The sequence below is a fragment of the Zymoseptoria tritici genome, chromosome 1, assembly GCF_000219625.1.
Source record: "Zymoseptoria tritici IPO323 chromosome 1, whole genome shotgun sequence".
Lineage (NCBI taxonomy): Eukaryota > Fungi > Ascomycota > Dothideomycetes > Mycosphaerellales > Mycosphaerellaceae > Zymoseptoria > Zymoseptoria tritici.
The window spans coordinates 3823981-3851237 of NC_018218.1; the positions used below are offsets into that span (position 1 = coordinate 3823981).

At 50.1% G+C, this 27257-nt stretch overlaps 9 protein-coding genes across 9 annotated transcripts; 6 read left to right on the forward strand and 3 right to left on the reverse strand.

Moving 5' to 3' along the window:
* Nucleotides 1-234: 234 nt before the first annotated feature.
* Nucleotides 235-995, reverse strand: MYCGRDRAFT_107412 (uncharacterized protein; the record flags this gene model as incomplete). Its single annotated transcript, XM_003857150.1, has 3 exons — nt 235-267; nt 372-646; nt 715-995. The coding sequence occupies 3 exons, from the start codon at nt 875-877 to the stop codon at nt 235-237; spliced, it is 471 nt and encodes a 156-aa protein (XP_003857198.1).
* A 199-nt stretch (nt 996-1194) lies between these two features.
* Nucleotides 1195-2609, forward strand: MYCGRDRAFT_66652 (uncharacterized protein; the record flags this gene model as incomplete). Its single annotated transcript, XM_003856417.1, has 1 exon — nt 1195-2609. The coding sequence occupies one exon, from the start codon at nt 1359-1361 to the stop codon at nt 2334-2336; it is 978 nt and encodes a 325-aa protein (XP_003856465.1).
* Nucleotides 2610-2950: 341 nt separating this feature from the next.
* Nucleotides 2951-5060, reverse strand: MYCGRDRAFT_66656 (uncharacterized protein; the record flags this gene model as incomplete). The annotated part of the gene is made up of 4 exons (XM_003857149.1): nt 2951-4213; nt 4278-4318; nt 4368-4561; nt 4626-5060. The coding sequence occupies 4 exons, from the start codon at nt 4904-4906 to the stop codon at nt 2951-2953; spliced, it is 1779 nt and encodes a 592-aa protein (XP_003857197.1).
* A 1364-nt stretch (nt 5061-6424) lies between these two features.
* Nucleotides 6425-7216, forward strand: MYCGRDRAFT_33027 (uncharacterized protein; the record flags this gene model as incomplete). Its single annotated transcript, XM_003856418.1, has 3 exons — nt 6425-6829; nt 6896-7023; nt 7081-7216. The coding sequence occupies 3 exons, from the start codon at nt 6425-6427 to the stop codon at nt 7214-7216; spliced, it is 669 nt and encodes a 222-aa protein (XP_003856466.1).
* Nucleotides 7217-7818: 602 nt separating this feature from the next.
* Nucleotides 7819-13589, forward strand: MYCGRDRAFT_83965 (uncharacterized protein; the record flags this gene model as incomplete). Its single annotated transcript, XM_003856419.1, has 4 exons — nt 7819-8069; nt 8130-8299; nt 8444-13336; nt 13393-13589. The coding sequence occupies 4 exons, from the start codon at nt 7819-7821 to the stop codon at nt 13587-13589; spliced, it is 5511 nt and encodes a 1836-aa protein (XP_003856467.1).
* A 328-nt stretch (nt 13590-13917) lies between these two features.
* MYCGRDRAFT_66658 (uncharacterized protein) lies at nt 13918-15512 on the forward strand (the record flags this gene model as incomplete). The annotated part of the gene is made up of 3 exons (XM_003856420.1): nt 13918-14342; nt 14395-14917; nt 14967-15512. The coding sequence occupies 3 exons, from the start codon at nt 13924-13926 to the stop codon at nt 15510-15512; spliced, it is 1488 nt and encodes a 495-aa protein (XP_003856468.1).
* Nucleotides 15513-15600: 88 nt separating this feature from the next.
* Nucleotides 15601-16365, reverse strand: MYCGRDRAFT_26410 (uncharacterized protein; the record flags this gene model as incomplete). Its single annotated transcript, XM_003857148.2, has 1 exon — nt 15601-16365. A coding segment is annotated over one exon (765 nt), but the record flags the coding sequence as incomplete, so codon positions are not given.
* Nucleotides 16366-16814: 449 nt separating this feature from the next.
* Nucleotides 16815-18065, forward strand: MYCGRDRAFT_31911 (uncharacterized protein; the record flags this gene model as incomplete). Its single annotated transcript, XM_003856421.1, has 3 exons — nt 16815-16966; nt 17015-17553; nt 17713-18065. The coding sequence occupies 3 exons, from the start codon at nt 16815-16817 to the stop codon at nt 18063-18065; spliced, it is 1044 nt and encodes a 347-aa protein (XP_003856469.1).
* Nucleotides 18066-18427: 362 nt separating this feature from the next.
* MYCGRDRAFT_89702 (uncharacterized protein) lies at nt 18428-19712 on the forward strand (the record flags this gene model as incomplete). The annotated part of the gene is made up of 3 exons (XM_003856422.1): nt 18428-19036; nt 19132-19210; nt 19627-19712. 3 exons carry the CDS (start codon nt 18428-18430, stop codon nt 19710-19712), a joined length of 774 nt encoding a protein of 257 aa, XP_003856470.1.
* Between the last annotated feature and the right edge of the window lie 7545 nt (nt 19713-27257).

A 27257-nucleotide genomic window follows, 5' to 3' on the forward strand; every position in this document is an offset into this window, starting at 1 on the left:
TCTCAAACGCCAGAAATTTCAATCGCATCAGACAAGCTCGCTGTTTCCCACGTTTCAAAAGACGTACTTTGAACGGGTACTCTGCCGCTATAGAAGCCCTGCGTCTCTGAGTTGGCGCTCGACGTCCGCGCCCATCTCGGTGCTGGCCTGTTTGTGAAGCGTGCGTCAGCAAGCCCGCGAGCTTTGTGTGTAAGCGACGACTGCGCACGTGGCAAGCGAATAAAACAGATGCATTCAGCCGATTCTTGTAACAGCATCGTCCTCGACCTAGCAGGACAAGGCATCAGCGGGTGGTGGTACAAGTTGTCATCAGGCGAACAGAAGAAGATGTCCCGAATGGTGTGCCGGGTTGCCCCAACAGCAAGACTTACTTCCATATCCTCCAGGCTGTCCTGAGCTCCTATCACCCGCAGCACGTTCTTCTTACTGCTCTCTTGCATCTCGCCGGCCAGTAGCAGTTCATCGAGTATGAAGTAGGCTTTTTGAAAGTTGAAAATGATGTCCAGCTCGCATACGTTGCCGTAGTACTTGTCCATCTGTTCTACGTAGCGGTGTACGATCTCGAGGGTGATCAATTCGTTATCGGTTGGGTCTGTGGCGGCAATGAAGAACAAGGAGGCATATCGACGGTAGACGACTTTGGTGTCTGCGGTGGGGGTGGTACCGATCAGCAGACGGACTCGTTGCCAGCGCGCAAGGAGACGCCGACGATACCTTTGTATTCGAGAAAGTTGCACATGCGAGTGCGGCGGGCCAGGACCAGTTGTGAGACGTCCTTGATGATCTTGGCCTTGTCCTTGGGCGACAGCGTAGTGAACCACTTGGCCAGACGCACTTTACCCTGGCGTGAGAGCAGGATGATGTACCGGATGGCCATGTCGGCGTGTGTGCAATCTGTCGTGTGGAAGTACCCGTTCAATGACTGGCTGATATTCCTTTCGTTAGAGTACTGAGGCCGGCAGCGAAAGGGCGGTGGAAAAAAGGCAAGATGTCGGATCGGGTGTGTGAGAGTGGTAAGGTCCAAGTGTTGGTGCGGAGAATTAAATTCGAGGTGGACATGTCCTTTGTGGCCCCGCGCCCGCATCTGCCTCTGCAACTCCACCGCAGGTAAAGCTACCTTGAGGTGAGGTACCGTATCTTCCATTCTCGGGCCACGCATTGCCCTCACTCACCACCTTCCATTACTTACAACGTGCAATACTGGACTTCCTATCAAACCCTCTACGCTGCCGAGAGATGCTGCATTTTTAACCCACTTACACATCCATCCATCCTCTCGGTAGTCGAATGGGACTCGGACCTCGCGCGATCTCAGTGCTCACGAATACCTTCCACTCCTCATCAACGCCTCGATCATCATGAAGCTGCTGTTGTCTACCGGCAATGTCATGAGTGGAGGCTCATCCGTTCGCCGCTCGCCCGCCACGAAATCGAATACAGAACTGATCACATCGCTACGAACCACCTTCGCCGAACATTCGCTTCAGCTACCATCCGAGAATGCCCCTGCGGAAAATGGCGAGACCGCAAGAGCCGACTATCGTAGATGGACCAGAACGGAGGAGGGTGTGCTCGAGGTTCCAACCTTGGACCTGAGCGAATCTGCATTAGCTGAAGAGCGCGAGCAATATGATATTACACTGAAGCTGTTCTATCTGCCTGGAGCTTCCACGGAGCGGCGGGCGGCGCAGACTCGGGAAGCAGTCGAACTGGTCATGAAAGCACTGCGTGTGTCCTCGATCGATTTGCTCATCGTCTCGTTTCCCGGAATTTATTTCGATGAGAAGGAGGACTGTCCCGACAAAATATCCACACGAGGCCCCGTCGAGGCGGACCCAGAACCCCTCGAAGGACAGATATCCGCATGGCGTAACTTGGAAGCGCTTCAAAGAGAAGGTCTTGTGCAGAGACTTGGCCTCGCTGAATTTGGAAAGGAACGATTGGAGTCCTTACTGGAGCAGGTCAAGATTTGGCCCAGCGTGGATCAGATTAACCTGCGTGACTGCTGTTCAGTGCCTGCAGATCTCATGGCCCTCGCAAAGAGCAGAAACGTGGAGCTTCTGGTACATAACGATTGCTCGAATGTTCTGCCCAGAGGTACCCTCCGTGAATTGCTAGGCTCCGGTGCGACAGGTGCTGGCATACTCGCAGATCCGCCACAAAGCGGAGGCAAGCGGAAAAACCTGCATGGAGAGGAAGGTGTCAATGGCGATGCCGCTGGCGGCCTTTTGGGCGAGGTGCATCCGCAATGGGTAGTCAAGTATACCGCTGTCGTCAAGAATCGCGGTGTTGTGGAGAGCAAGGGCTACTTTGCAGTGGCCGAGCTGGTAGACTGATTCAGTCATCCGATGGGGTAAATTTTGGCTAGTATAAGGATGAAGCGCAGCTAGGAGGGCAGGAGCGATGCGTTGCACACACCGACCGTCTCCATGGACAGCCGTGCAGTGAGAAATAGTGGAGAGGGTCCGCGCTTGGGGTCGATCGGCTGTGGTGAGTCAAGGTGTGGCCTTCTGGCCACGCAATCCGTGATTCGGAGAGAGGCGTGATCTCGGAAAGAAAGGTCAGCATCCGCGTGCAATTGACGCGGATTGGCAGCGCAAAGTTCCGTCAGGCAGATATCTGCGGGTGCCCATCAACTGCACATGTGCACTACAGTTACAGGATTGCCTTCTAGAGCTGCGAGAGGGGGCATCAAACCTTGCTGACACGACTGCTCTCGTTGCTATCACCGGCTGCACATAGAGAACATATACGCCTCAGAAAATAAATCAAACTGCCCGCATCGACATCGGAGATCGAGCAGACACGACTGTTCAAGAGCAACGATGGTAGGCATATACACGCAGCGAAGGAGAGAGAGATCAAGATCTTGCAACGATGTCTAAGCGCTCTAAAAGTATGGATCGGACACTCTGGATGCCCTGAATGGAGCGTGGTTTTGTATCGACACTTACAGAACGACCAGCCCAGCCTCGAGCACACCATTTGCATCGAGCAGGCTCTTCCTGACCTCTTCATCGATAGACCCCTCCACGCCGAGAATCATAAGAGCCTCATTTTCTTGATTCGCGTTTCCATTCGCGTCGTCGCCCTCGGCTGAAGATCGCAGACCTTCGTCTATAGGAGCAACCGACATGAAGCGAATATTCACACCTGATTTGCCCAGGATGCCGCCGACTGTGCCAATCTTCCCAGGCTCGTCGTAATTCCGACAGATCAGGAGATTGCCCTCTGGTACGAAAGAAGTGCTGAACCGTCCAAGTCGCGAGATGTACGGCGTGTTGTTTGACACAAACCCAGATATGACATGATCTTCTAGCTTCTTCCCTTTCGTGGCTGTAGCGCCAGCAAGCGGGTCTTGTCGGGGAACTCGGCTCGCAGAGGGAGATCGAGGATCGAGACGTGCTCTGAGGGTTACTGAAGCCGAAAAGCCCTCCTGCTCCACGTTCTCCCGAGATCTGGACTCATTGATCAGGATGCCGCGCTCTTTCGCCACTAGCTCTGCGTTCACAATGTTGATGTTGGTGTTTTCGGCGTTTGTGATTGGCGACAACAAGCCCTTTATCAGTGCCGCAAAGAGTGGCTTTGTCGTGTTGGTCGAGGCCAAAGAGCCCTCGTAAGTGAGATCAAAGGTAGTGCGACGCCGTTGTGAGGTGTCGGACTGAAAGTGTTGTGTGTACAGGCTGCCCATCCGCTCCAACAATGCAACGAATGGTTGCAACGTGCGGTACTCTTCGGCCATGATGATGGGAGCATTGACTGCGCTTCGAGGTAGCTGACCGGAGAGAATCGAGAGGACTTGCTCGCATACGTCAATGGAAACGTTCTCTTGCGCTTCGGCTGTAGATGCGCCCAAATGTGGAGTAGCGACGACTTTGGGATGAGCAATGAGGTTCGCGGCGGCATCGCCAGATTGTGGAGGCTCGGTCGTGAAGACGTCCACACCGGCTCCTGCAATCTCTCCTTTCTCCAGGGCGGCAAGCAAAGCTGTCTCGTCAATGATACCTCCTCTTGCGACGTTCAAAACCCGCGCTGACGGCTTCATCATTGCTAACTCGGTGGAGCCGATGAGGCCTTTGGTGGAGGCGATCATAGGCGTGTGAAGCGTCAAGAAGTCCGCCTCTTCGAGCAGCTCCTTCAAGGACGATACTAGCTCGACGTTGGCGGCCGCGGCCAATGATGCATTGGCATAGGGATCGTAGGCCACCAGGTTCTGTGCAGAGGATGATATATCAGCCCAGTATTCGTACCGCTTAGCTAGATTGGAGACGACCTACCATGCCTAGCCCACCAGCAGCTCTCGCAACGGTCAGGCCGACTGTGGGACGTTAGCTTTCAAACGTATGCGAAGTGGGGGGATAGACCACCTTTGCCGAGACCGACAATGGCCAGTGTCCGGCCTTTGACTTCCACACCAACCATTCGGCTTCTCTCCCACTTTCCAGACTTGATGCTCACCGAAGCATCTCCAATGTTACGCGCGACAGCCATCAGAAGAGCTATGGTGTGTTCGGCTGCGGCATTGATATTGCCCTGCGGACTGTTTACGACGATGATGCCTCTGTAAGGTGGAATGGTCAGCCCAAGTTTCTTGACCAGCTGTCATGAGCTGCTGCAGTACATACAGCTTGGTTGCAGCGTTGAGATCAACATTATCAACGCCCACACCCGCCCTTGCAACGACTCGTAGCTTTTTGCCGGCAGCGAGTAGTTCTGCCGTGACTTTCGTCTCCGAACGGACGATGAGAGCGTCATAGTCCGGAATGAGCTTCAGTAGATCCTCGGGGGTAAGGCCTTTCCTCTCGTGCACCTCAAGGGAGGCTTGGAGGAGACGGAGGCCGTCCGGCGAGACTTTCTCCGGAATGAGGACCTTCGGCCGCTGACCATTGCCGTCTGCCGCCGTCATGCTTCTGGTGTCGTCGAGCGTTGGGACGTAGAAGTGAGGCAGTGTTTTGACCTTGAAGGAATTCCACAGATACTTCCGTTGTCGGAGGAGTACACAGAGCGAGGTATTTCTGAGGTTCAGCTCAGGTCGGAAGGCCGGTTTCCAAGTAGAGGGAGCTCACGTAGCTCGGTCGTCGACCCCGCAGGGGTCCCCGATTCCCCAGACATGCATTCCCGGGGCATGATCCATCTCAAATAATAGTGCTGCACTCAAAACACCATGCTGCCTGTGCTTTCAGGCATTGCGAAACCCGTCTTCTGGAACTCTGCCATCATAGCTCCAGCCAGAATGTCTAGTTTGGTGCGCTGCACTCGTAACACATTCGTCGCCACATCTCCTGAGCGATCAGCGGTGGTCCTATCCACCTCGCTTACTCCGGGCGGTGTGCCATCTGGGCCTTCGGCGGTAATTCTCTTCGCGAAATGAGATCGACGCGGTGGAACTCCGCCTTCCAGTACAAGCAGCAGTTGTTTCTGCACTCGCCGCATAATGACATTCTCTTCCGCAGACTCGACAGTCAAGACTTCCAGGTCTCGCTGCTCCGTTTCCTGCGGTATCGTATCTTCGTGGTCACCATTGGAGGCCTGCTGCGTATCACGGAATGCATGTTGCTGCCAGCAAATGGCCGCGATAGCAGCCTGTTTGCGCAGGTCATTGATGTCGGATGGTTGACTGTAGGCCAGCAATGTTCCGTTGGGTGTCATCAGGTACCATCGTCGGCACAAGCGCTCATCGCGATTCTGTGATAGCAGCTCACTCAAGCTCCTCGCGTTCAGCATTGCGTCGCACAAGCCTTCTCACGAGAAAAGGCGGAACACAATAGCTGACAGGCTTCGGCAAGGAGGCGCGAATGCTGACTTTCCGTTTCAAGCAGGTCTCGATGGAACGTCCCCTTTGTATCGTACGTCCGATTGTCAAGTAAGCCGTGGTGTGTCGAGCGGACGGTGCCTGGTTATCTGGGCGTTGAAGATAGATGGTGGGAGTGGAGAAGCTCGAATCAGGCACGATTTCAGGCATGAAAAAAAACGACGAGGGACATCTCTTTGCAGTAGTCGACGTGATAGAGTTGAGAGGTAGCAATACAGATAAGTTGGTCAAATACCGAATACGCAAGAAGTCAAGTTAGCAGTAAGCGCGCGTTCAGGACCTTTAACAGACATGCTATACGGTCGTACGGGTGCTTCGTAGGCAGTTGGTTGAGGTAGGTCGTTATGCTAGACAGCGTGCGGATAGCCTTCGCCGTCTCGCTAAGATGTCGTCGAGTTCCTATGCTTTCCCGCTGGATTGCTAGTCAGAGGCGTGTCCTGCTGCGCTGCCGTAACTTGCTAGATATGTATTTCTGGTCAGATCACATAGTGACGTACCTGAGATTTGCTGCTACAACTTTTTGACAACCACAATAAGCAAGAGTCATCAATCGCCCACTCCGGACTCTTGTCAAGTGGTTGCAAGATCGCCAGAACCCATCGACAATCAATAATGGCCTCTGTGTGCCTGGTCGGGGCGACTGGCCTGGTCGGATCGCACATCCTCAGCACATTGAAGACGACAGAAAAAGTCAAGAAGATCGCAGCGTTCGCTCGGAGGGAGCTGCCTGCCGATGCAAAGTTGGAGGCAATCGTGTCCAAAGACACGACATCCTGGCCGCAGCAATTTCCAACTGGCATCGACCTTTTCGTCTCGGCCCTTGGTACGACTCGCGCAGCTGCAGGCGGTCTCGATGAGCAAAGGAAAATAGACTATGACCTCAACCTGGCTTTGGCACAGGCAGCAAAAGCGGCTGGTACCAAGGCTTATGTGCTGATATCTTCATCCGGCGCGAACAGTTCCTCGATGATGGGCTACGCTAAACTGAAGGGTGATTTGGAAGATGCCGTTGCTGCCGTTGGCTTCGAGGCAAGCACCCTGCCCTACGCGAGACTCGCTCATCATTGGACTGACACCGAATAGCATGTGATTATCATTCGTCCAGGCCTCATCGTGGGTAGTCGCAACGAGAGCCGCATCCCAGAGTTTGTCTTGAGGAAGATTGCCGACTGTGCCGGTGCAGTGAGCGCGAAGCTGAAAGACCCATGGGCGTACGTCCGATCTACCTCGACCCCTCCTTCGCCCTCGTTCAGCTGACAGCGACATAGCCAGGACAGCGATGTCATTGCAAAAGCAGCTGTAAAGGCTGGCCTCGAGTGTCTATCAGGGAAGACAAAGGAGAAAGTGCAGATCATCGGCCAGAGCGATGTAATACGACTCGGCAGGACGGAGTGGAATCTTTGACCGAGCTGTCTTCTGTTGCATAGATGGAACATAGCATGACGTGTACAGAGAAGCGAGCACGCAGCATTTGATTGACGTGAAGTCGAAGTGACTGTCACTTGTAATTCATGAAGCAGAATGATGGAGGATGTCAGGTGAAGAGTGAGTGTGGGGCGATATGGTTCTACGTCGTAAGGTACTAGGTTGCTTGTCACTCACTACTAGTACCACTACTCGTCCACGTCGAAACGTCTACACTTGCTACCTCTACAACTCCATCCTCCCATCTCTCCGTGAATGGCGATAAATCCAATTCTTCGCGCATAAAACGAAACCATTGACGAGCAGCCTTCCATTGCATTCGTTCACTTGTGCACATTCCATTCACTAGAGGGACCGATGGCCGGATAATGAAGAAACCACCCTCTTCACCTCCACAGAACTCACCAAGGTATTTCCTTCCCTTTTCACCAGCTTCGGGTTGCGGGTAGAAGTCACGGACGTCGTATCCACCTCAACTCTTTCATCGACACCACCTCACCCCTCACTTCCACCTCCGCTTCCATCACTTCGCTACGACCTCAACCATCACCACAACCCTTCCCTCCGACCATCATTGACAAATGCCTCCAAGCCAGCGTATCACCCGCTCCGCCACCGCGAGGCTCATCGCCGACGACGACGAGAACAGCAACATCGCCAGCAGCGCCGCCGCCACCACCGCTGCCTCATCGACACCCGCCCCTCGCAAGCGCAAGGCCGCCGCCGAGCCTTCTCCTCAGGCGGCGCGCGACCAGCGCAAGACCAAGCGCTCAAAAGCAACCGATACCAATCGAATACCGACTCCCGCAGCCTCCCTCAGCAAGACCGTGATGTCAAGCGCTGGGTCCGATTTTCCGCCCTCCGATCCCCTGGGCCGAGCTGACCAAGATAGGCCGTCTGAGGGCTCCTCCGCCGAGACGTCACCACCACAAGCGCCTCGAGAATCATCACGTCGGAAATCAAGTCGCCGCAAGTCGAAAGAGAGTGGGCCAGCACATGCAAAGATCTCCCGCGCGCAGGGCGGTGCCGATCTCGCAACAGACACAGCTGGAGCAGGATCAGGTGCAAGCTCGACGAGAAAGCCACGGAAAAGCTCACGGAAGGATCAAGATGTGCTCATGAAGGATGCAGGCGAGAAGACGGAAGAGCTGGCAGATGAGGAAACAGATGGAGGTGCCGCCCGTCAGGATACTGGCGGACGACCAGATGGCAGTGATGAACCGCCGCGTGGATTCCCTCACGATGAGCTCGACGCCCTGGACCGGGGCGAGGATCCGTTCGCAAGTGGATATCTCGCTCGATTTGGCGGACACGCTGGACTCTCCAGCAGCTTGCGGGCATTGAGTGGGATCGTTTCTGGCACCAACGGCCGTCTGCGCAACATTCTAGAGCAACTTCGTACGAAGGAAGAGCCATCCGTGCAGCTGATCGCGCTCCAAGATCTATCGGAACTCCTTTTGGTTTCCAACGAGGACAATCTAGCCGGCCACTTCGCTCCCGATCAATTCGTCAAGGAGCTGGTCACTTTGATGCAGCCCAATGATTTCACGGGAGAGGAGAACCCTGAAATCATGTTACTCGCGTGCCGATGCATCGCCAATCTGATGGAGGCGCTACCCGCGGCGACTGCCAGCGTCGTCTATGGAGGGGCTGTCCCCGTCTTGTGCCAGAAGCTACTGGAAATTCACTTCATCGACCTCGCAGAACAAGCGCTCAGCACACTGGAGAAGATCTCTTTGGAATTCCCCTCTTCGATTGTGCGCGAAGGCGGCTTGACAGCTTGTCTGACCTATCTCGACTTCTTCGCAACAAGCACGCAGCGAACCGCAGTGACCACTGCCGCCAACTGCTGCCGCAACATTCCCGAGGATTCCTTTCCCACAGTCCGCGACGTGATGCCAATTCTCTTGACGACATTGTCGAGCAGCGACCAACGTGTCGTCGAACAGGCCTCTGTGTGCGTTTCCCGAGTCATCGACAGTTTCAAATACCATGAAAGCAAGCTGGAAGAACTGGTAAGCCCGGAGCTGCTCAAAGCCATCCTGCGGCTCTTACTGCCGGGTTCCACCAACATGATCGGTCCCAGCGTGCACACGTCGTTCTTGCGCGTCTTGTCCATAACGGCTCGCGCCAGTCCACGACTATCTGTGGAGCTGTTCAAAATGAACGTGGTCGACACGCTCTATCAGATTCTCACTGGCGTCTCACCACCAGCGGGAACCGATGGCGTTGCGGCCAAAATTGACAAGAACGTCATCATGCAATCAATCATTCGCACTCCACGAGAGCAGATATTCGAGACATTGAATGTGATTTGCGAATTGCTGCCCACCGTATCGCAGGAGCGCCTCATGTTCCTTGACGATCTCCAGGACGCCGGCTTCGCCGGGTCCAAGAATGTGACCATGGCAACTCGCGCCAAAGCATCCCCAAACGACAAGAGGATTGAGTTGCTCAAAGATTGTCCTCAACAAGTCAAGCGTTTTGCCATCATCCTCTTCCCGACTCTGATGCATGCCTATACCAGTACGGTGAATCTCAGCGTCCGCCAGAAGGTGCTCACAGCACAGCTGAAGATGCTGTCTAATCTCGACACCGAGATTTTACAGGAGGCTCTTCGCGGTGTCACGTACGCATCCCACCTTGCATCGATTCTCTCGCAGCAGGAGAACGCAACGCTTGTGACGTTTGCTTTGCAAGCCGCCGAGCTCTTGCTCAAGCGTATGGAGTCGGTGTACAGACCTCAGTTCTACCGGGAAGGCGTCATGGCTGAGATTGTAAAATTGAGCGATCGGTCAATGAAAGTGAAAGGTTCGCAGACAGAGCAGGCGAAGTCTGCCGCAAACCAGCCACCTGTCGAGCATGACCTCGAGCAGCCGACGGACGGCGCTGTCAACGATGACGTGCAGCACATCAACGTGGACGTGGACGTGGATGTGGATGAGGCGGACATTGAGGAAGACGACAATCCGGAAGACGATGAGCATCCCGAAAACGACGACGAAGACGAAGAGGGCCAGGACGACGAGGATGACGAAGACGATGAGGACGAGCGTCCGAATGCTCTTGATCGATCCGACGATTCCGACCTGATCTCGCCGCACACCGCACAGCAGATCGTGGACCCACAAGACACCATTACGTTACGAGCGCAGCGCTTCTTGCAAGCACACAAGGATGGAGGAAGTGAAGACATGCGCACGCGCGCTACCGATGCCCTCGATGAGATCAAAACTCTTGCGACTCAATTGACCGCCTGTTATGAGCCCTCCAGCACCAAAGACGGGACTGTTCTTCTCCGCCAGCTCGCGAAATACTTTGGTGGAGACGCTCTCGAGAGCATCACAAGCTACGAATTGATGACTTCGGGCATCGTTGATGTTCTGCTAAACATCTTCACTGTCGAAGACGACGAGGTCGCCTCTCGCGCTCGATCTGAATTCTTGGAAGTGTTCATGGCGAACTCTGACCATGCCAACATTGCCACTGGCGATTCGAACTCTCCTGCGACGGCATTCAGCGTGTTGGTGCACAAGCTGCAAGACGTCCTCAGCCGCGCGGAGCATTTTGAGGTCATTACCGTACACCACAACGCCTTCGAGAGCAGCAGAGGCAGTGCCGCATCCATGCTTGCCAAGCAGCTTCGCCTCAAGCTTGCCGCCGACGAAGATTCCGGGGTACCTCGCTCGTACAGGAATATCATGGTGTCCATCCATGCCATCGCCACGTTCAAAGCACTCGAGGACTATCTGCGACCACGTATCAGCCTCTCGGAGCGACCTCGTGGCGTTCGTCGAGATGGTATATCGAGTGCCATGGCGGCATATGCGGCAGCCATGGCTGGTCGCGATCGAGGCGACGGATCAGGTGCACTGACACGTCCTCCCACAAAGCCCACCTCAACGAAGACCAGCGGGAAGAAGTCACCGAAGGCGAAGACGTCCACAGCTGATGTCGCATCTCCAGCAGGGTCAAAGAAGCCGCAAGATCCCTCATCTCAACTACGCCGATCGTCACGGAGGCAATCCGCTCAGACCCCCTCGGCTGCAAACCCGGAGCTGCCAGATGCAGGAAATGAGGCCAACTCGCGGGACCATGCCGACTTGCAGACCCTGCCTGGTCCTCAGGAGCCAGTCGAGTGTCCTGATGAAGAGCGCATGTTGGATGAGGACGACGACGACATGGATGCGGACTTGGAAGCTCTCGTTGATGATCTTGAGGAGGGCGGACTCGAGGATGATGGTCCCGATCCTTCTGCAGTGAGCCTTGAGGTCGCCAAGTCTGGCAAGATCACAGCTCGCACGGAGGATGGAGCTAGCGTGGGGACGCCATCTCAGGGAACGCAAACACCCACAGGCAGGGACGGAGTCTCGGCATTCGCTAGACTCGCCGCTGCTCGCGAGCTCCTGAGCACACCCACCGCGACAAACCGTGCAATGTCGTACGCAAGCGCTCTGCAACAACCTCCACAGGACTGGCACATTGAGTTCAGTGTGAATGGTCAGCCTATCGCCAGCGACACAACGATATATCGGGCGTGCCATTTCAATCAAACGCCGACGGGGGAGATATCTGGACGCACCATCTGGTCAGCTACCCACACCATCACGTTCAAACGCGTGGATGGGCCAGCTTCGGCGGATCGTAGCCCGCCGCTTGTACCTACGACAGACACAGCACAGTCAAACACGCTACCTCCATCCCTTAGCGAGCATCCAGTGACGGCTGGAATTTTACGACTCATGAGCATTCTTCACGATCTCAACGCCAACCTCGACGATGTTTTGGCGGAGAACAAGACTTCTATCAAGCTGAACCCTGAGCCGGCATCTCAATTTGTCAACACCAAGCTTACAGCGAAGCTCAATCGCCAGATGGACGAGCCGTTGATTGTCGCGAGCCAGTGTCTCCCCAGTTGGAGTGAGGACTTGGCACGACTGTATCCTTTCCTCTTCCCGTTCGAGACCCGTCATCTCTTCTTGCAGTCGACTTCATTCGGGTATTCAAGATTGATGGCGCGCTGGCAGAGCTCACAGCCGGAGAGCGACGGTCGACATGGACGCCACCGCGACGAGCGACCTTTTCTCGGACGAGTGCAACGACAAAAGGTTCGCATCTCCCGCAGTCGTATCCTCGAATCAGCCATCAAAGTCATGGAGCTCTACGGCTCGTCGTCGAGTGTGCTGGAGGTCGAGTACTTTGAGGAGGTCGGTACAGGGCTCGGACCTACCCTGGAATTCTACGCCACCGTCTCCAAGGAGTTCTCCAAGAAGAAGATCAAGCTGTGGCGTGAGAATGAATCCTCGGATGGCAGCACGTACGCATTCGGCAAGCGCGGACTCTTTCCGGCACCCATGAGCGAGGCAATGTCTCGGGACGAGAACGGTACGAGGGTTCTGCACTTGTTCAAGATGCTCGGCAAGTTCATCGCCCGTTCTATGCTCGACTCCCGCATCATTGACGTCTCTTTCAACCCGACATTCTTCCGCATCGGCGATGGGTCCGCCACAGTCACACCATCCCTCGGAGCAGTTGCGACGGTGGACGAGGGGCTGGCAAAGTCACTGAAGATGCTACGAAAATACGCCAGCGCTAAGCAGCGCATTGAAGAAGACGATCGATTGACGGCAGTCCAGCAAGCAGCCAAGATTGAGCAAGTCCGCGTTAATGACGCTCGACTTGAAGACCTGGGACTGGACTTTACTCTGCCTGGCTATCCCGAGATTGAACTTCAGCCTCACGGATCGACTACCAACGTCACCATGGACAACGTGGGTGTGTACGTGAAGAAGGTCATTGAGTTTACCTTGGGCACTGGCGTTCAGAGGCAGATTGACGCTTTCCGAGCCGGCTTTTCTCAAGTCTTTCCATACTCCGCGTTGAAGGCATTCACCCCGGAAGAGCTCGTCATGCTCTTCGGACGTGTGGAGGAAGACTGGTCACTGGAGACTCTCACGGACGCGATCAAGGCGGACCACGGCTACAACCTCGACAGCTTGAGCGTTCGGAACCTGCTGCAGATGATGTCCGAATTGCCCGCTCCGGCGAAGCGCGACTTTTTGCAGTTTGTCACCGGTAGTCCAAAGCTGCCAATCGGAGGTGAGTTTCCCGGTCTTGTGTGTGGTGAGATTGACGTTCGTGCTGACTTGTTACAGGTTTCAAATCCCTCACGCCGTTGTTCACGGTGGTCTGCAAGCCCAGCGAGCCGCCGTACACTTCCGACGACTACTTGCCGTCTGTGAATACGTGTGCGCATTATCTGAAGATGCCAAACTACAGCTCAGTTGAAGTACTCCGAGCTAGGTTCAAGATCGCGATGGAGGAGGGTCAAGGCGCGTTTCATTTGAGCTGAGAGAGCGATGTTTTCGCCAGGGTTCACGGAGTCTGGGAGCGTTACGAATGGCGTTGCAGCTACGACATGAGATAATGATATCATAAGAGCATCGGCAGGATGAGTAGATAGAAACACGTTCGCATTGCAATCAATGCCTTTGAATTAAGGTATCTCCAGCTCGGCAGACTTTCCCTTTGATGTATGCGTTGGACCCTTGCCCATGAGATTTGGAAACTGAGCCGGGTTGCCGGGATCGGGCGTCCGGCCGCGGCTACCTTACCACAGAGACGCGCACATCTTTCCCCTCCTTCGCTCTACCTTGCCCTTGCGCAATCCATACAAATCCACCACAATGGCCATTCTCCGCGTTGCGCCCACCAGGGCTCAGCAGGCCGTCAGTCTCCTGCGTGCGGTCAACTCTGGTAGCAGCACGTGTCCATGTCACTCCAACCCCGGCGCCCACGCTCACAGCCATGGCGGTCTCTCCAACCCTTTTGCCGGCCGCAAGCGATCCCTCGCCACCCCAGTCGACTCTAGCCAGCAAAAGGAGTATGCCTTTGAGATGGCTGCCTCTAGCATTCGATTCGGACCCGGGTGTACCAAAGAAGTCGGCATGGACTTCAAGAACCTCGGGGCCAAGAAGGTCATGGTCGTCACCGACTCGACCGTCCTCAACCTCGATGCGATGAAGCAGGTTTCAGAAGGCCTCGAACGCGAGGGTATTGCATACGAAGTTTTTAGCAATGTCCGTGTGGAGCCCAAGGACTATTCGTATGAAGGCACTGTCGCATTGGCTCCTTGCATTGATCTAACCGAGGTGTAGCATCCGAGAAGCCATCGATTACGCCAAGCCATATCAGCCAGATGCCTTTCTTGCCGTGGGTGGAGGTAGTGTCATTGACACAGCAAAACTCATGAACTTGTACACTACCTGTCCTGATGCCGATTTCCTCGACTTTGTCAATGCTCCTCTTGGTAAGGGCATGCCCATTACGGCCAAACTGAAGCCATTGATCGCTGTACCCACCACGGCCGGCACTGGCTCCGAGACGACCGGAACTGCCATCTTCGACCTCGTTTCGAAGAAAGCTAAAACTGGTATTGCTCACCGGAATCTGAAGCCTACTTTGGGAATATGTGATCCCATCAACACTCGTACTATGCCTTCGACAGTACACGCCTCTTCTGGTCTTGATGTCCTGTTGCATTCCCTCGAGTCGTGGACGGCCATCCCATACTACGAGCGTGTACCGAGGCCGAAAAATCCCATCGAGCGTCCAGCATACCAGGGAGCCAATCCAATATCTGATATTTTCTCACTGCAAGCGCTGCGAAGCACTGTGAAGGTGGGTCCTATTTTCTCACTAATTTCATTGCAATTCTAACAGTCCTCAGTACCTTCCCCGCGCCGTGAGGGACCCCGATGACTGGGAGGCTCAGTCCAACATGCTTCTTGCCGCTACGCTCGCGGGTGTCGGCTTCGGTAATGCAGGCGTGCATCTCTGCCATGGCATGAGCTATCCGATCAGCTCCCAAAACCGCGAGTACAAGCACAACGGCTACAACGTTGATTTCCCCATCATCCCTCATGGTGTGTCGGTCGCGGTGACTGGACCGAGTGTGTTCAAGTTCACGGGAGCGTCCAACCCAGAGAGACATTTGGCCGCCGCCGAATGTTTCGGTGTTGACATCTCGCAAGTCAAGAAGGAGAGCGCTGGTGAAGTACTCGGCGAGGCTATCGCGCAGTTCTTGGTTAATCTTGGCGATCAGCCACGAGGATTGAAGGCGCTTGGCTTCCGCTCATCGGATGTTGAGACCTTGGTCGAGGGTACCATGCCACAGGCGAGAGTGTTGATGCTTGCGCCGAATCTTGACACGAATGGCGGACAAGAGGAGAGGGAGCAGCTGACCCGGCTGTTTGAGGATGCTATGGAGTATTAGAGATGAGGTACATGCAATGCAGGCGATTCTGTCAAATCACGTTGTTGTGCATTCTGGCATCTCACTCTTCTTTCCCTGATGAGAGCCCTCAAACCACAGGCCACTTGTAGCCCATCCACTTCTCCAGGGTGGCATTCCACGCTCCGCTGCCTTCTTGGATTCTCCACCATGTATCAACGAAAATTTTCAGCACATCGTCCCTCGGCAGTAGATACCCTAACTCCTCAAACGTCCACGGCACCTCATTAACCATACACAGCGTGCCGTTGTTCAAGTTCACCTGCAGTTCCACCTCGATCTTGTCGCTAACCATGGCATCGGCCGTGCCATCGATGACTGCTTGATACACCGCATTATTGTCTTCCACGATCACAACCTGCGCTTTAGTAAAGGTCGCCCTGTCAAAAGCTTCATTTGTTCCGCCGGGGTTCGCGGCTATCTTCGTACTGACGACATCGAGGGATTTGAGGTCTGTGTATTTTCCCTTGTCGGCACATCGTATACATCCTGTCTTGCCGACACGCTGTACTGGCGTCGAGAAGAAGGAGGTCTGAGCGCGAGCAAGTGTGATACTGACGCCACCCATCGCGATGTCGAATTTGTTGGCCGCGATGTCCATGGTGAGATTCGCCCAGGCGGAAGGGACAAAGATCGGGGACGAAGGAAGGGAGAGGGCATTGGAGAGAGACTGAGCCATGTCTACATCGGCGCCGATGTATGTTGTGTTGAAAGTGGTGCCGTCGGGAAGTGTCGTCGCATTGTCGAGCTGGTAAGTGAAAGGTTTGTAGTCGCCGGTAGTTCCCACCCGGATGTAGCCGCGAGTCCTGATGGTGTCGAGGAGTGAGGTGGTGTTTACAGAGGAGAATGAGGGCCCGATCGGACTGAGAAATGTTAGAGAGAGCCGACATGATTGGAAAAGGATGGGATTCACTCCTGCGACTCGTATGTGATCTCGTGTCCAGCAGTCAAAGTCAAAAGCGGAGCAACAAGGCCGAGCACGCGAAACAAAGGCATAGCAGTCCACTTCGTTAGCTGGTATGGGGTTTGATGAGGATGCTCTTTGTGCACTTCTCTCAGGTATTACAGAGCTAGATACCCTTGCAGTCGCATCGATACGCAGGGCCGGGACTAAATCGCTCGAATTAGCGAGGAGCATGGGAAGATCGGCATTGGTCCTTTGTTTGCAGGTGAGGCTGAACTTGGCGCTGCATCCTCTCGAAATAACGCAATGAGGTCTTTCCTTCATATTCCTCCAAGGTGAAGAAGGCTGGCATCAGACGTGGTATCGCAGATCTGACCACGATGCAGCGCGCAATTGATCCAAAAGGCGGAAAAGCTACTGCTCCACCGGATCTTTGGATCGCAGGGCTCGGATCGCAATATCCGCCCCACGTCCTCGAGCCGAAAGATCTTTACGACTTCGCGACAAGATTTCATAACCCTGAAACACCTGGGTGAGATACACAAAGATATTGAAAGCATAGCACTAACCACGCATATAGATTGAAGAGGCTTCTTGCCATCAATAAGAGGACTGGCATCGAGACTCGGTCGGCAGTATCGACATACAAGGATGGCTTCGGCACAGGGAAAGATCCGCCCACTATAGCAGACATCGACAGCTTCTTCCGTGTGGTCGGTGTCGATCTAACCGTTCAGGCGAGCCGGAAAGCATTGCAAGAATGGGGCGGCAACAAGAGCCAAATCACGCATACCGTCGGCGTGACATGCACAAGTCAGGGCAATCCTGGATACGATGTTCTCGTCAACCAAGCGCTCGGGCTCGAAGCATCGATAGATCGGACCCTCCTCCACGGCGTAGGCTGTGCTGGTGGACTTGCTATTATGCGAGCAGCTGGGCAGATTGCCGCAGGTGCTACCGCGTTTGGTCGACCAGCTCGTATCCTTGCTTTTGCTTGCGAGCTCTCGACGCCGCATATGCGCTGCGAGCTTGCGGCGGCAGAGAGGAAGCCATCGGATCAAGTCGGTATCGCCGGTGCTCTCTTCTCGGATGCCGCTGCAGCTTTTGTTCTTACGAACAGTATTGGACTTGATGAAGACTGCAAGCCACTGTTCCGGCTATCGCGTTGGGCATGCGGAAGAATCCCGAACACGACGGATGAGATGTCCTTCTTATCAGGGCAATATGGCATGTGCTGATCGGCGGGCTGACATGACGCTGGCTAATCGGTTCTTGCAGGATCCTGCACCGTCATCTCGCGAGATGTGCCCAGCTTGATCAAACAAGCCGTAAAGCCTGTGTTGGATGGCATGCTGCTCGGCTGTCGAGTGCCAAGCACGGACAACTTTGACTGGGCATTGCATCCCGGCGGTACTGCTGTGGTCGACGGCGTGAAGGAAGCAATGGGCTTGACCGAACATCAGCTCCGAGCAACGCGAGAAATCTACCGTACGAAGGGCAACAGCTCATCTCCGACCGTGCTGATCGTGCTCGATAGATTGAGATCGATGGACTCTAGTAGGGGCAATATTGTTGCTGCTTCGTTTGGACCGGGCCTTGCAATCGAAATGGCGCTGCTCGAGCGTTGTTGAAAGTGCCGAGGTCAAGTGCCGGTACGGGGAAGCAAGGCTCGCAGTTCCCCCCGTAAACTAGACACACTTTATTTCCAAATGGGTAGACCTGGCTCCTACGCTAACTAACATGGGGTGATTAACTTCACCTTGCTTTCCCTCGAATTGCTTCACTTCACTTCACTCTGCTTTACTTTACTTCACTTCGACAAACGAAAATCCCATCCGCGATCTTAACGTTTCAGCCTCTTCAACGATGCGTCATGCCAAGGTTGAGCATGCAGCTCCTACACCCGAGGTGCATCCGGTGCCGAAATTGAGTTAACAACTTCTGTTAACGATGAACTTCTCTGCGACATCACCTTTCGACATTACCGCACACGATGTCGCATTACTGCGACACCTGCGGCAAGGACGGTCATGAGTGGTGGGATGGGCAGTGCGCGGGGCCATGCCTTCACTGCGACGAGGGAGCATTGGGACACGGGACGGCGAAGTGTGGCAAGGGCGACCGATTTGGGGTCTACCGGCCGCAGCCGATGACTTTGGCGGAGGAGAACAGAGCCTACCATAAGAAGCTAATGGAGGCATTGGACAACCTCGCTCGGAGCAGAGCGTACGGTCAATTGTTGAGGGAGACGTTGGAGGATGGGCGTGCTGCGAAGAGGGCTGCGACATTGCAGCAACGCACAGCTAACAAGCAGGACTACGATGCGAGGAAGGCATTCGATAAAGAGCATGGAGCAAAGCCGGGATCGAGCAAGGGCAATATCCTGAAGGGTGCCAGCCAAGCGATCGCGACGGTTGGTGTTGACAGATTCCCTAGAGTGCATGGCAAGGCGCGCAAGAAGTTGAGGAAAGAGGCGAATCTTCTGCGGCTTCAGGACCCCCAGAGATCAGGTCGCGATAGCGACACTGCTGGAGAAGATGGAGTGCAGAATGGAGAAGAGAGCGCGGAGGCTAGAGAGGACGAGGTCACAGTCGTGAAAGAGGTACATAATGGAGAGGAACAAGGACGCGAGGAGGAAGTTCAGACAGAGGCCGAAGTACGAGAGGTACAGGGAGGAGACGTTACGATGGAAGACAGGTCGGCAGAGACGATGCAGGATGGAAGATTCCAGTAGCAATTGTCGCGGACAATAGAGCATTTCTGGAGAAGCCCGCTCGTAGGAAATAGCGAGCGTAATTTACCTCTTCCCGCTCTTTGCATGCATCTTTGTCTTAGTGTAACAACTCGTGCTTTGACATTGCAAGCGGCTGCGTCTTTTTGATGGGCGTCTTACTAATTATCTTTCACAGTTGGCAGCCTCTGAACAGCGACCATCTTCTTATAACGCGTCCAACATAATACACTACTTTATCTGCCATTGTTGTCGTGCAAGGCAGAAATAATGAAACCGTAGCCGCCTTGGACATGGACTCACCACTTCACCGCAGTCGCTCGTGTCGCCGCCATCCCGATTTAGGCCAGTTAGTGCTATCTTTATCCGCGGATACGAACTACACAGCTGCACCTACGCATTAGTATTACTTTACGCTACCGCGTCGTATGTAGGAACAGGAAAGCTATAGCTATATCTAGATCCTTTCCGGACGAGACCGCAAAAGGAGCAGAAACATAATAGCCTAGCCGCTACTTTACGACGAAAATCGGCACGTTTCCTCTAAACGCGACACGTACTAGTATTAATCGAAGTACCCGAGCCGGCTTCGGAAACAAAAAGTATACTATCGCCTACGACGACTCTACTATCTCTCGAGCTTTAAATAGGAATGCTCGCCGTTATGACTATTAACGAGTAGAGCTACGAGAGCGTAACGAAGCTGTCGCGTAGTAAGATACTACTACCGGATGTCGTAAGAACCTCGAAGCGGTAGGATTAAGAATAAAACTATATAAAGACTCGGGCAAGGACGCGCAATGTTAGAAAGTAAAGCTAGCGAGAAGAAGGCCCGTAAGGCTAGAGTTATCTTATAAGAGGCGAATTTAGAGTAAGGTAGGTTGCTCTAGCTACTACGACAGACTATGCTAGATTATTACTAAGGCGAGTCGATTATAAGAGTAGAGAAAGAGCGCCGCGAAGCCGTTAATAAATACGACATAGCTAATAAGGAGCGCCGCGATTAAGTAGTATACTAGCCTCGGAAATGTTATACTAGAAGTCCTAAATATACTATAAAGAAGACATCGACGTTAAAGAGGAAATTAAAGAGGAGGATCTTAGTAGATAAGGAGTAGATATTATATCTACTAATAGAATGTCTATTTAATAACTCGATGTCTATACCCTCCGAGTCGACCTAGCCTATCGACTCGGTAGGTATAGATATCGACTTTAAAGAGGGGGGTCTTAAGAAATAAGGAGTAGATGTTATACTTACTAATAGTATATCTATCTAATAACTTAATGTCTATACTCTCTAAGTCGATAGGCTAGGTCGACTCGGATCGTATAGATATCGATATTAAAGAAGAGGGTCTTAGTAGATAAGGGGTAGATTTTACGTCTACTAATAGAATAACTACTTAATATGTCGATGTCTATGCCCTTCGAGTCGACTATATAGGTCGACTCGGTATAGACATGTATCGACGTTAAAGAAGGGGGTTCTAGTAAATAAGGGATATATTTTAAATCTACTAATAGAATAACTATTTAATATATCGATGTCTATACCCTCCGAGTCGATAGGCTAGGTCGACTCGATATAGGTATATATCGATATATTAGCTATAGGTCGAAACCCCAAATTCTATTTTAAGTACTAAACTAGACCCTTATAATTCGATATATATCTATACTATCTCGATTAGGTAGGTCGACCTAGTATAGGTATATATCGATACGTTAGGTAGAGGTAATACTAAGAAATATATGTCTTATTAATTTTGTAATCTAACAAATTAATGCATATCTAGACCGGCTCGATTAGGCAGGTCGACCCGATATAGCTATATATCGATTTATAAGGAAGAAGTAGTACTAAGTAACAGATATCTTATTAGCTTCTTAATCTAACAAATCGATATATACTTAGACTAGGTCGATTAGGTAGGTCGACCCGATATAGCTATATATCGATTTGTTAGGTAGAGGTTATTAGGTAATAAAGGGCAATGTCTATATTTAGTACTAAGCTTTGCCCTTACTAATCGATGCATGTCTAGACTGTCTCGATTAGGCAGGTCGACCCGATATAGCTATAAATTAATATATTAAATAGAGGTTATAGTAATACTAAAAGATAAGGTATATATTAGGCCCTTAGCTATACCCTTAGTAATCGATATATATCTATATCGAGTCGATTAGGTAGGTCGACTTAGTCTAGATATATATCGATTTATACTAGCGTAAATCTTAGTTCTAAGGAGCGATCTTTGCTCCTAGATATCTATCTACTTTACTAAAGTCGATACTAGCGCAGATCGAGTCGATTATATAGGTCGACTTAGTTTAGATACCTATCGATTTAGTCTAGCGCAAACCTTAATATATAGAGGTCGACATTTGTCCCTTGCCCTACCTATACCCTACTAATGTCGATATTAGCGTATATCGAGTCGACCTAACTAATCGACCTAGTCTATATACCTATCGATTTGGCCTAGTGCAAGTCTTAATAATAAGTAGCGTTTTTCGTTCCTAGATATTCTTCTACCCTACTAACGTCGATGTTAGCGTATATTAAGTCGACCTAGCCTATCGACTTAATATACACTAGCATTAATTCGATCTAGCGTTAACCTTAAAGTATAAAGGTTAATATCTATTCCTCTGCTTAAAGCTACCCTACTTATGTCGATATTAGTATATATCGAATCGACTTATCAGATCGACTTAGTATATACTAGCATCGATCTAGCCTAGCGTAAAGCTTAAAACTTATAGTAATTATTAGTTCCTTTCCTAAGAGATTAGTCTCTTATATCGATACTAGCATATATCGAGTTAATTAGACAGGTCGACTTAGTCTAGGCATATATTAATTCGGCCTAGCGTAAACCTTAAAATCGAGGGGCGATTTTTGTTTCTTACCTTACCTATACCCTATTAATATCGATATTAGCGTACATCGAGTCGATTAGACAGGTCGACTTAGTCTAGGCATGTATCGATTTGGTCTAGTATAAACTTTAAAAATAAAGGGCAAGTTTCGTTCTTACTTGCCCCTCTACCTTACTAACGTCGATACTAGTGCATATTAGGTCGATTAGATAGGTCGACTCGGTCTAGGCCTATATCGATTCGGCCTAGCGTAAACCTTAAACGCTATAGTAATTATTAGTTCCTCCCCTAAGGAATAAGCCTCCTATGTCGATACTAGCGTATATCGAGTCGATTAGGCAGGTCGACTCGGTCTAGACATATATCGATTCGGCCTAGTATAAACTTTAATTAGAAAAAGACAATATCTATTTCTTACCCTACTTTAGTCTAGCCTAACGACTCGATACCTACACAAATCGAGTCGATCTAGCCTATCGACATAGTATATATAGTATCGATTTGTTAAAATGTCTAGAAAGGATTTAAAATATATTTTATAGATATGTATTCTAACTTACTAAGTAACATATCGATATATGTATATACCGAGTCGACCTACGTAATCGACTTAGTATATATAGTATCGATACCTTAGAACTAGACTAGCAATTTTTAAAATATTAAAGGAAAATAAATACTAATAGTATAGAATTACAATTCGATACCTATATATATCGGGTCGATCTAGCCTAGAGACTCGATATATAATAGCATCGATTTGTTAAAAGGTCTAATAAAGAAGGTTTTTTTATATATATATATTATACTAGTATCTAACGTATCGATATATATATATATATCGAGTCGACCTACGCAATCGACATAGTATATATAGTATCGATACGTTAGAAGCAGAAATTATATTAAGTCGACCTAGGCTATTAAGCTCTTTTTATCTTTAACTTAGCGTCGACACCCCTCTCCGCGTTATCTAGAGATCCTAGTAACTTGCTACGAGTCCGGTAGGTTCTTAATAAGCGCGGTTTGCCTAACCTAAAGCGCTTATTTTTAATCTTCTACGTGGATCGTGTTGCCGATTAATTTAGCGAGTAAGTCGATTTTCGAGAGCCTTATTGTCTAGGTTAAGGTGCTTATTCTTCTTAACGAGCTCTGTGTAGTCCTTTTTTGCCTAACTAAGCTGCTTATTAAAACCCTAGTTGTCTTTAACGAGCTCCGCGTACTCCTCTTCCTTCGATTTCATCTTCTTAGCATGCTCCGCTTCTATGCGCTCGCGATGCTGTTCTACGTTATATTGTAAAAAGGTGGAAGTAATAGCTAGGTAAAAGAGGTAGAAATCGCTTAATTGCTTGCTATCGATTCTACGGACGTTTCTAACCCTTATATGCCCTTTTACTAGCTATCTAGAAGCTTCTATATACGCGTATGCGTCGATTAGACGCGTAATCTATGACGTAGGGCGCGTAATCGATGACGTAATCGTCGAAACTAGTAGAGAGATAAAGAAACAATTCGAAGAAGAAGAGTTTCCAGAATTTTCGACTAACGCTAGTACGCATTTAAGCTAGTCCCGATTAGGACAAGCTAGACAGGAGCTAGTCCCAATCAGGTAACCGCTAGTCCGAGTCAGTTGAGGACGCCGGTACGATTCCGCGCTAGTCCCAATCGGGTAAGAGATCGGCGACCAACGCCGGCTTAGAAATCCACTAGTCCGAAAACGGCACCAACGCCTAACGCCTTCTAGAATTTAGCTTATTTGGAATAAGAAGCTTCTATATACGCGTATGCGTCGATTTAAACAAGTCCGACCTGTTTTACTTAGCTATTCCTTCTACTTTTAAACATCTACTTACGCTAATATAGGCTAAATAGAGTACTCTACTTTCTAGCAAAGACACATCCCTGTACGTATCGTGTTAGAAGCTTAAAATACTAAGCTTTTAAACAAAAACAAGTTTAAAACGTCTAAACAAGTTGAAAACGTCTAGCTTTTATTAATCTAGTTAGGCCAAATCGAGCTAGAGAGAGTAGAATATTAACTCTTAAAGTTATATAGTTGTACGTCTTGCTATTATAGAGATAAACGCTATTAAAGATCGAAAAAGCGGCTTTTAGAAGATTTAAAGAGGCTAAACTAAGGTAAACAGGTTGCTATACCTCTATATAGCGCTATAAGCTAATACGAGCTATTATTATAGAGAAAAACAGCGTTTAAGTTCAAAATACTAAGCTTTTATATAGAAACCTAGTCGAAATTTAATTAGGCTAACTAAAAGAGGGGTGCCTAGACCTCCCCCCCTTTTAGGGCTCTACGACTAATATTTCTCTCTTAGATGCTACTGTCTTTAATATTTCTCTGTCCGTTACTAGCCTTTACAAGGGGTGTTTAGGGGGGCTAGACCGAGGTGCAGAGGTCGCTATGCTAACCGAGCTAATTAGGGGCCCTTGTTAGCGTAATAGACGGCTCGGTAGTAAGTAGGCTCTGCAACATAAGGCCTAAAGTAACGTAAATTACATGCGCTATCTATGTCTGTATACAGAATGCTTAAGGGACGGTAGGCGGGTAAACAAAGCGTAATAGCCAGCGTAGCGTAAATAAACAGGATGAAGTCTTACTAAGGGGTAAGAAATCTAGTTATTACACCCCTACGCATAGACCTCTTTTATCTGTCTGTTACTAGCCTTTATAAGGGGTGTTTAGGGGGGCTAGACCGAGGTGCAGAGGTCGCTATACTAACCGAGCTAATTAGGGGCCCTTATTAGCGTAATAGACGGCTTAGTAGTAAGCAGGCTCTATAATACAAGGCCCTAAAAGGAGCAGAGCAAGAGCACCCTAAATAGTAGGTATAGGAAAGTTAGAGGAGTTTCTTAAACGCTAATTAGCTACAGCGGAGAGTAGCGCAATTATACGCTCTAAGCTAGTAGGAGTCGTTTGCGCGAGTAAGAGATCTTCGTAGGGGGGTACTACATTTACGCAATGCGAAGGCCTAGTAGTTAACTGCTCTAGAACTGATAATTAAGGCAGTATAGCGAGGATTCCGAGGAGGTGCAATAGAGCTTAAAGGCATCCGACTTCTATCGACTAAGCAATTAGATATCGCCGTTAGTTATTCCTATATCCTTTGCTTATTATGCTACTCCCTTACGGAGGGAGTGTCCGCTATACAGCTTTATATTATATCCTGCTCTTTTAATACCTTCTTGTACAAACCAGACTAAAGAGTCGCGTGTAAAGTATCTGTATATCGTAAATAGCAGTTATAGGGGGCTCGTTGTCGGGACTGCTTAAAGGAGGCTATGTATATATAAGACAGCGCATATCGTTGTTCCGGTAGCCGTAATAACGATATTTACACTACTAGTCGTAGTCTGTTTTAGAGCATTTAAGTCGGAGTGTTATAAACGAGTAGTTAACTACGAGGACAACATTAGAGCATATAACGTTACAGAGTAACTATGCTATTGTCGTGCGTGCGCGGCCCTTATACGTAATCTTGCTAAGCTGTAGAAAACCTCTAAACGCTATAGTAACCGTAGTATTAAAGTTAAGGTTAGCTATTGTTTGTAGTATTACTATAATATATTGCAGGATAGCTAGTGTAATTAGCAGTCGCTCCTTCTTTAGTGTTGCGTTAATAGACTTCGCTCCCTTAAGTAGCTATCTAGTATAGTCCGAATTAAGTACTAACAACTGTCTAGCTCTAATTCTATAGTCTATGTAATGCGAGCGTATTACAGACAGTGTAGCTTAGATTAACTTGCCCTTAATAATGCCGAAGGAAGGGCTTAGATATAATGTCCTATCGACGATAAACTAGTATACTAGCGCCTGCGATAGAGGCTATAGCAGTTAGTTATAGATTTGAGCAAACAGCTCCTATTGCCGGATCGCAGAGGTATACGATTCTTGCGTTATTAGCTTTAGGGCATACTAAAGAAGTATAGTATAGCCAATAGACGGGGCTTATATTCGCGAGAGCTACTCTGCGGGCAGTAAGGTAGCGCTTATGTTGTAGGGAGGTAAGACTACTAATAAGGATACAGGTTAGTTATTATCGTAATATCGAAGCGTAATAGTGTATCTATAAGCGTGTTGTCTACCGAGGGGAGCTACTCTAGTTAGATGCAAATGTTTATGCGTAGACTTGTAATAAGGATGTCCTTTAGGAGTATGTTTAAGTTGCTATATACGCGCTGCTTAGCAAACGCGCTGCACACTATTGTATTGTCGCTATATGCTATAACTAAATAGTAATACTAGTTGCGGCTCTAATACTTAAATAACAGCTAGACCGCGAGCATCTCTGTAGCATTAATATAAGCTGTTTCGTTACGCGGCATAGCGAAGAAGTTAGTAACTTAAATAGCTGCAGTGTCGTTGCTCTCGCCTTCGATCTAGTATGCTCCTAGTCCGATATTAGATGCGTCCGTATATAGGTAGATCTGCCGTAATACTAGCTCCTTTAATATGCGCGTACTGTTGCTATATTAGAGAGCCTATATCTACTACTCTATATCTTCTCGCACTGTTGTTAGAATCCGGCGTCGACCTAATTTAAACGACGCTATAAACATAAACGCGTTAACGAGGAAAGCTCGTCCTATATCTATAACCCTTACGGCCTATAAGAGCTAGCTAAGGACTGTCTCGAGTGCGTCGCGTAATATAGAGACATCTGCTAGCAGTCGTTCGATATCTTATATTACTTAGTATTGCTTCTCTTTTAATAGTAAGGCTATTATTATCTCGGAGTTAAGTACAATTCCTAGCACTTCTACCTCGGTGCCTTCGACGTCCTTACTCGTATTATATAGCATGCCTAGCTCTTAAGTAAGTAAACGCTAGGCCTTATAAACAGCAGCTATTATTTTACTACTTGCTATAACAAATATAAAGTCGTCGAGATAGTAGTTTAGCTCTTAGCTAAGGTGCTTTTTAAGGAGCTAGTATAGGGCTTCTGCGAAGAGGTTAAATAACACTAGCGCTATACGCAGGCCGAATAGCAAGTAGCATTCTTCGTAGACTTAAGACTGCTACTTAAAGGCTAATAGCCGCCTCTGCTATAGAGCGACTAGCATATTACGGAACGCGTCTTTTATATCCTTCTTAACTAATGTATAGTAATATCTAGCTCTTAGTACTTAGAGGATAACGTCCTCGAAGGAGTTGTATACGATTACGCTATACGCTTCCGGAATAGTA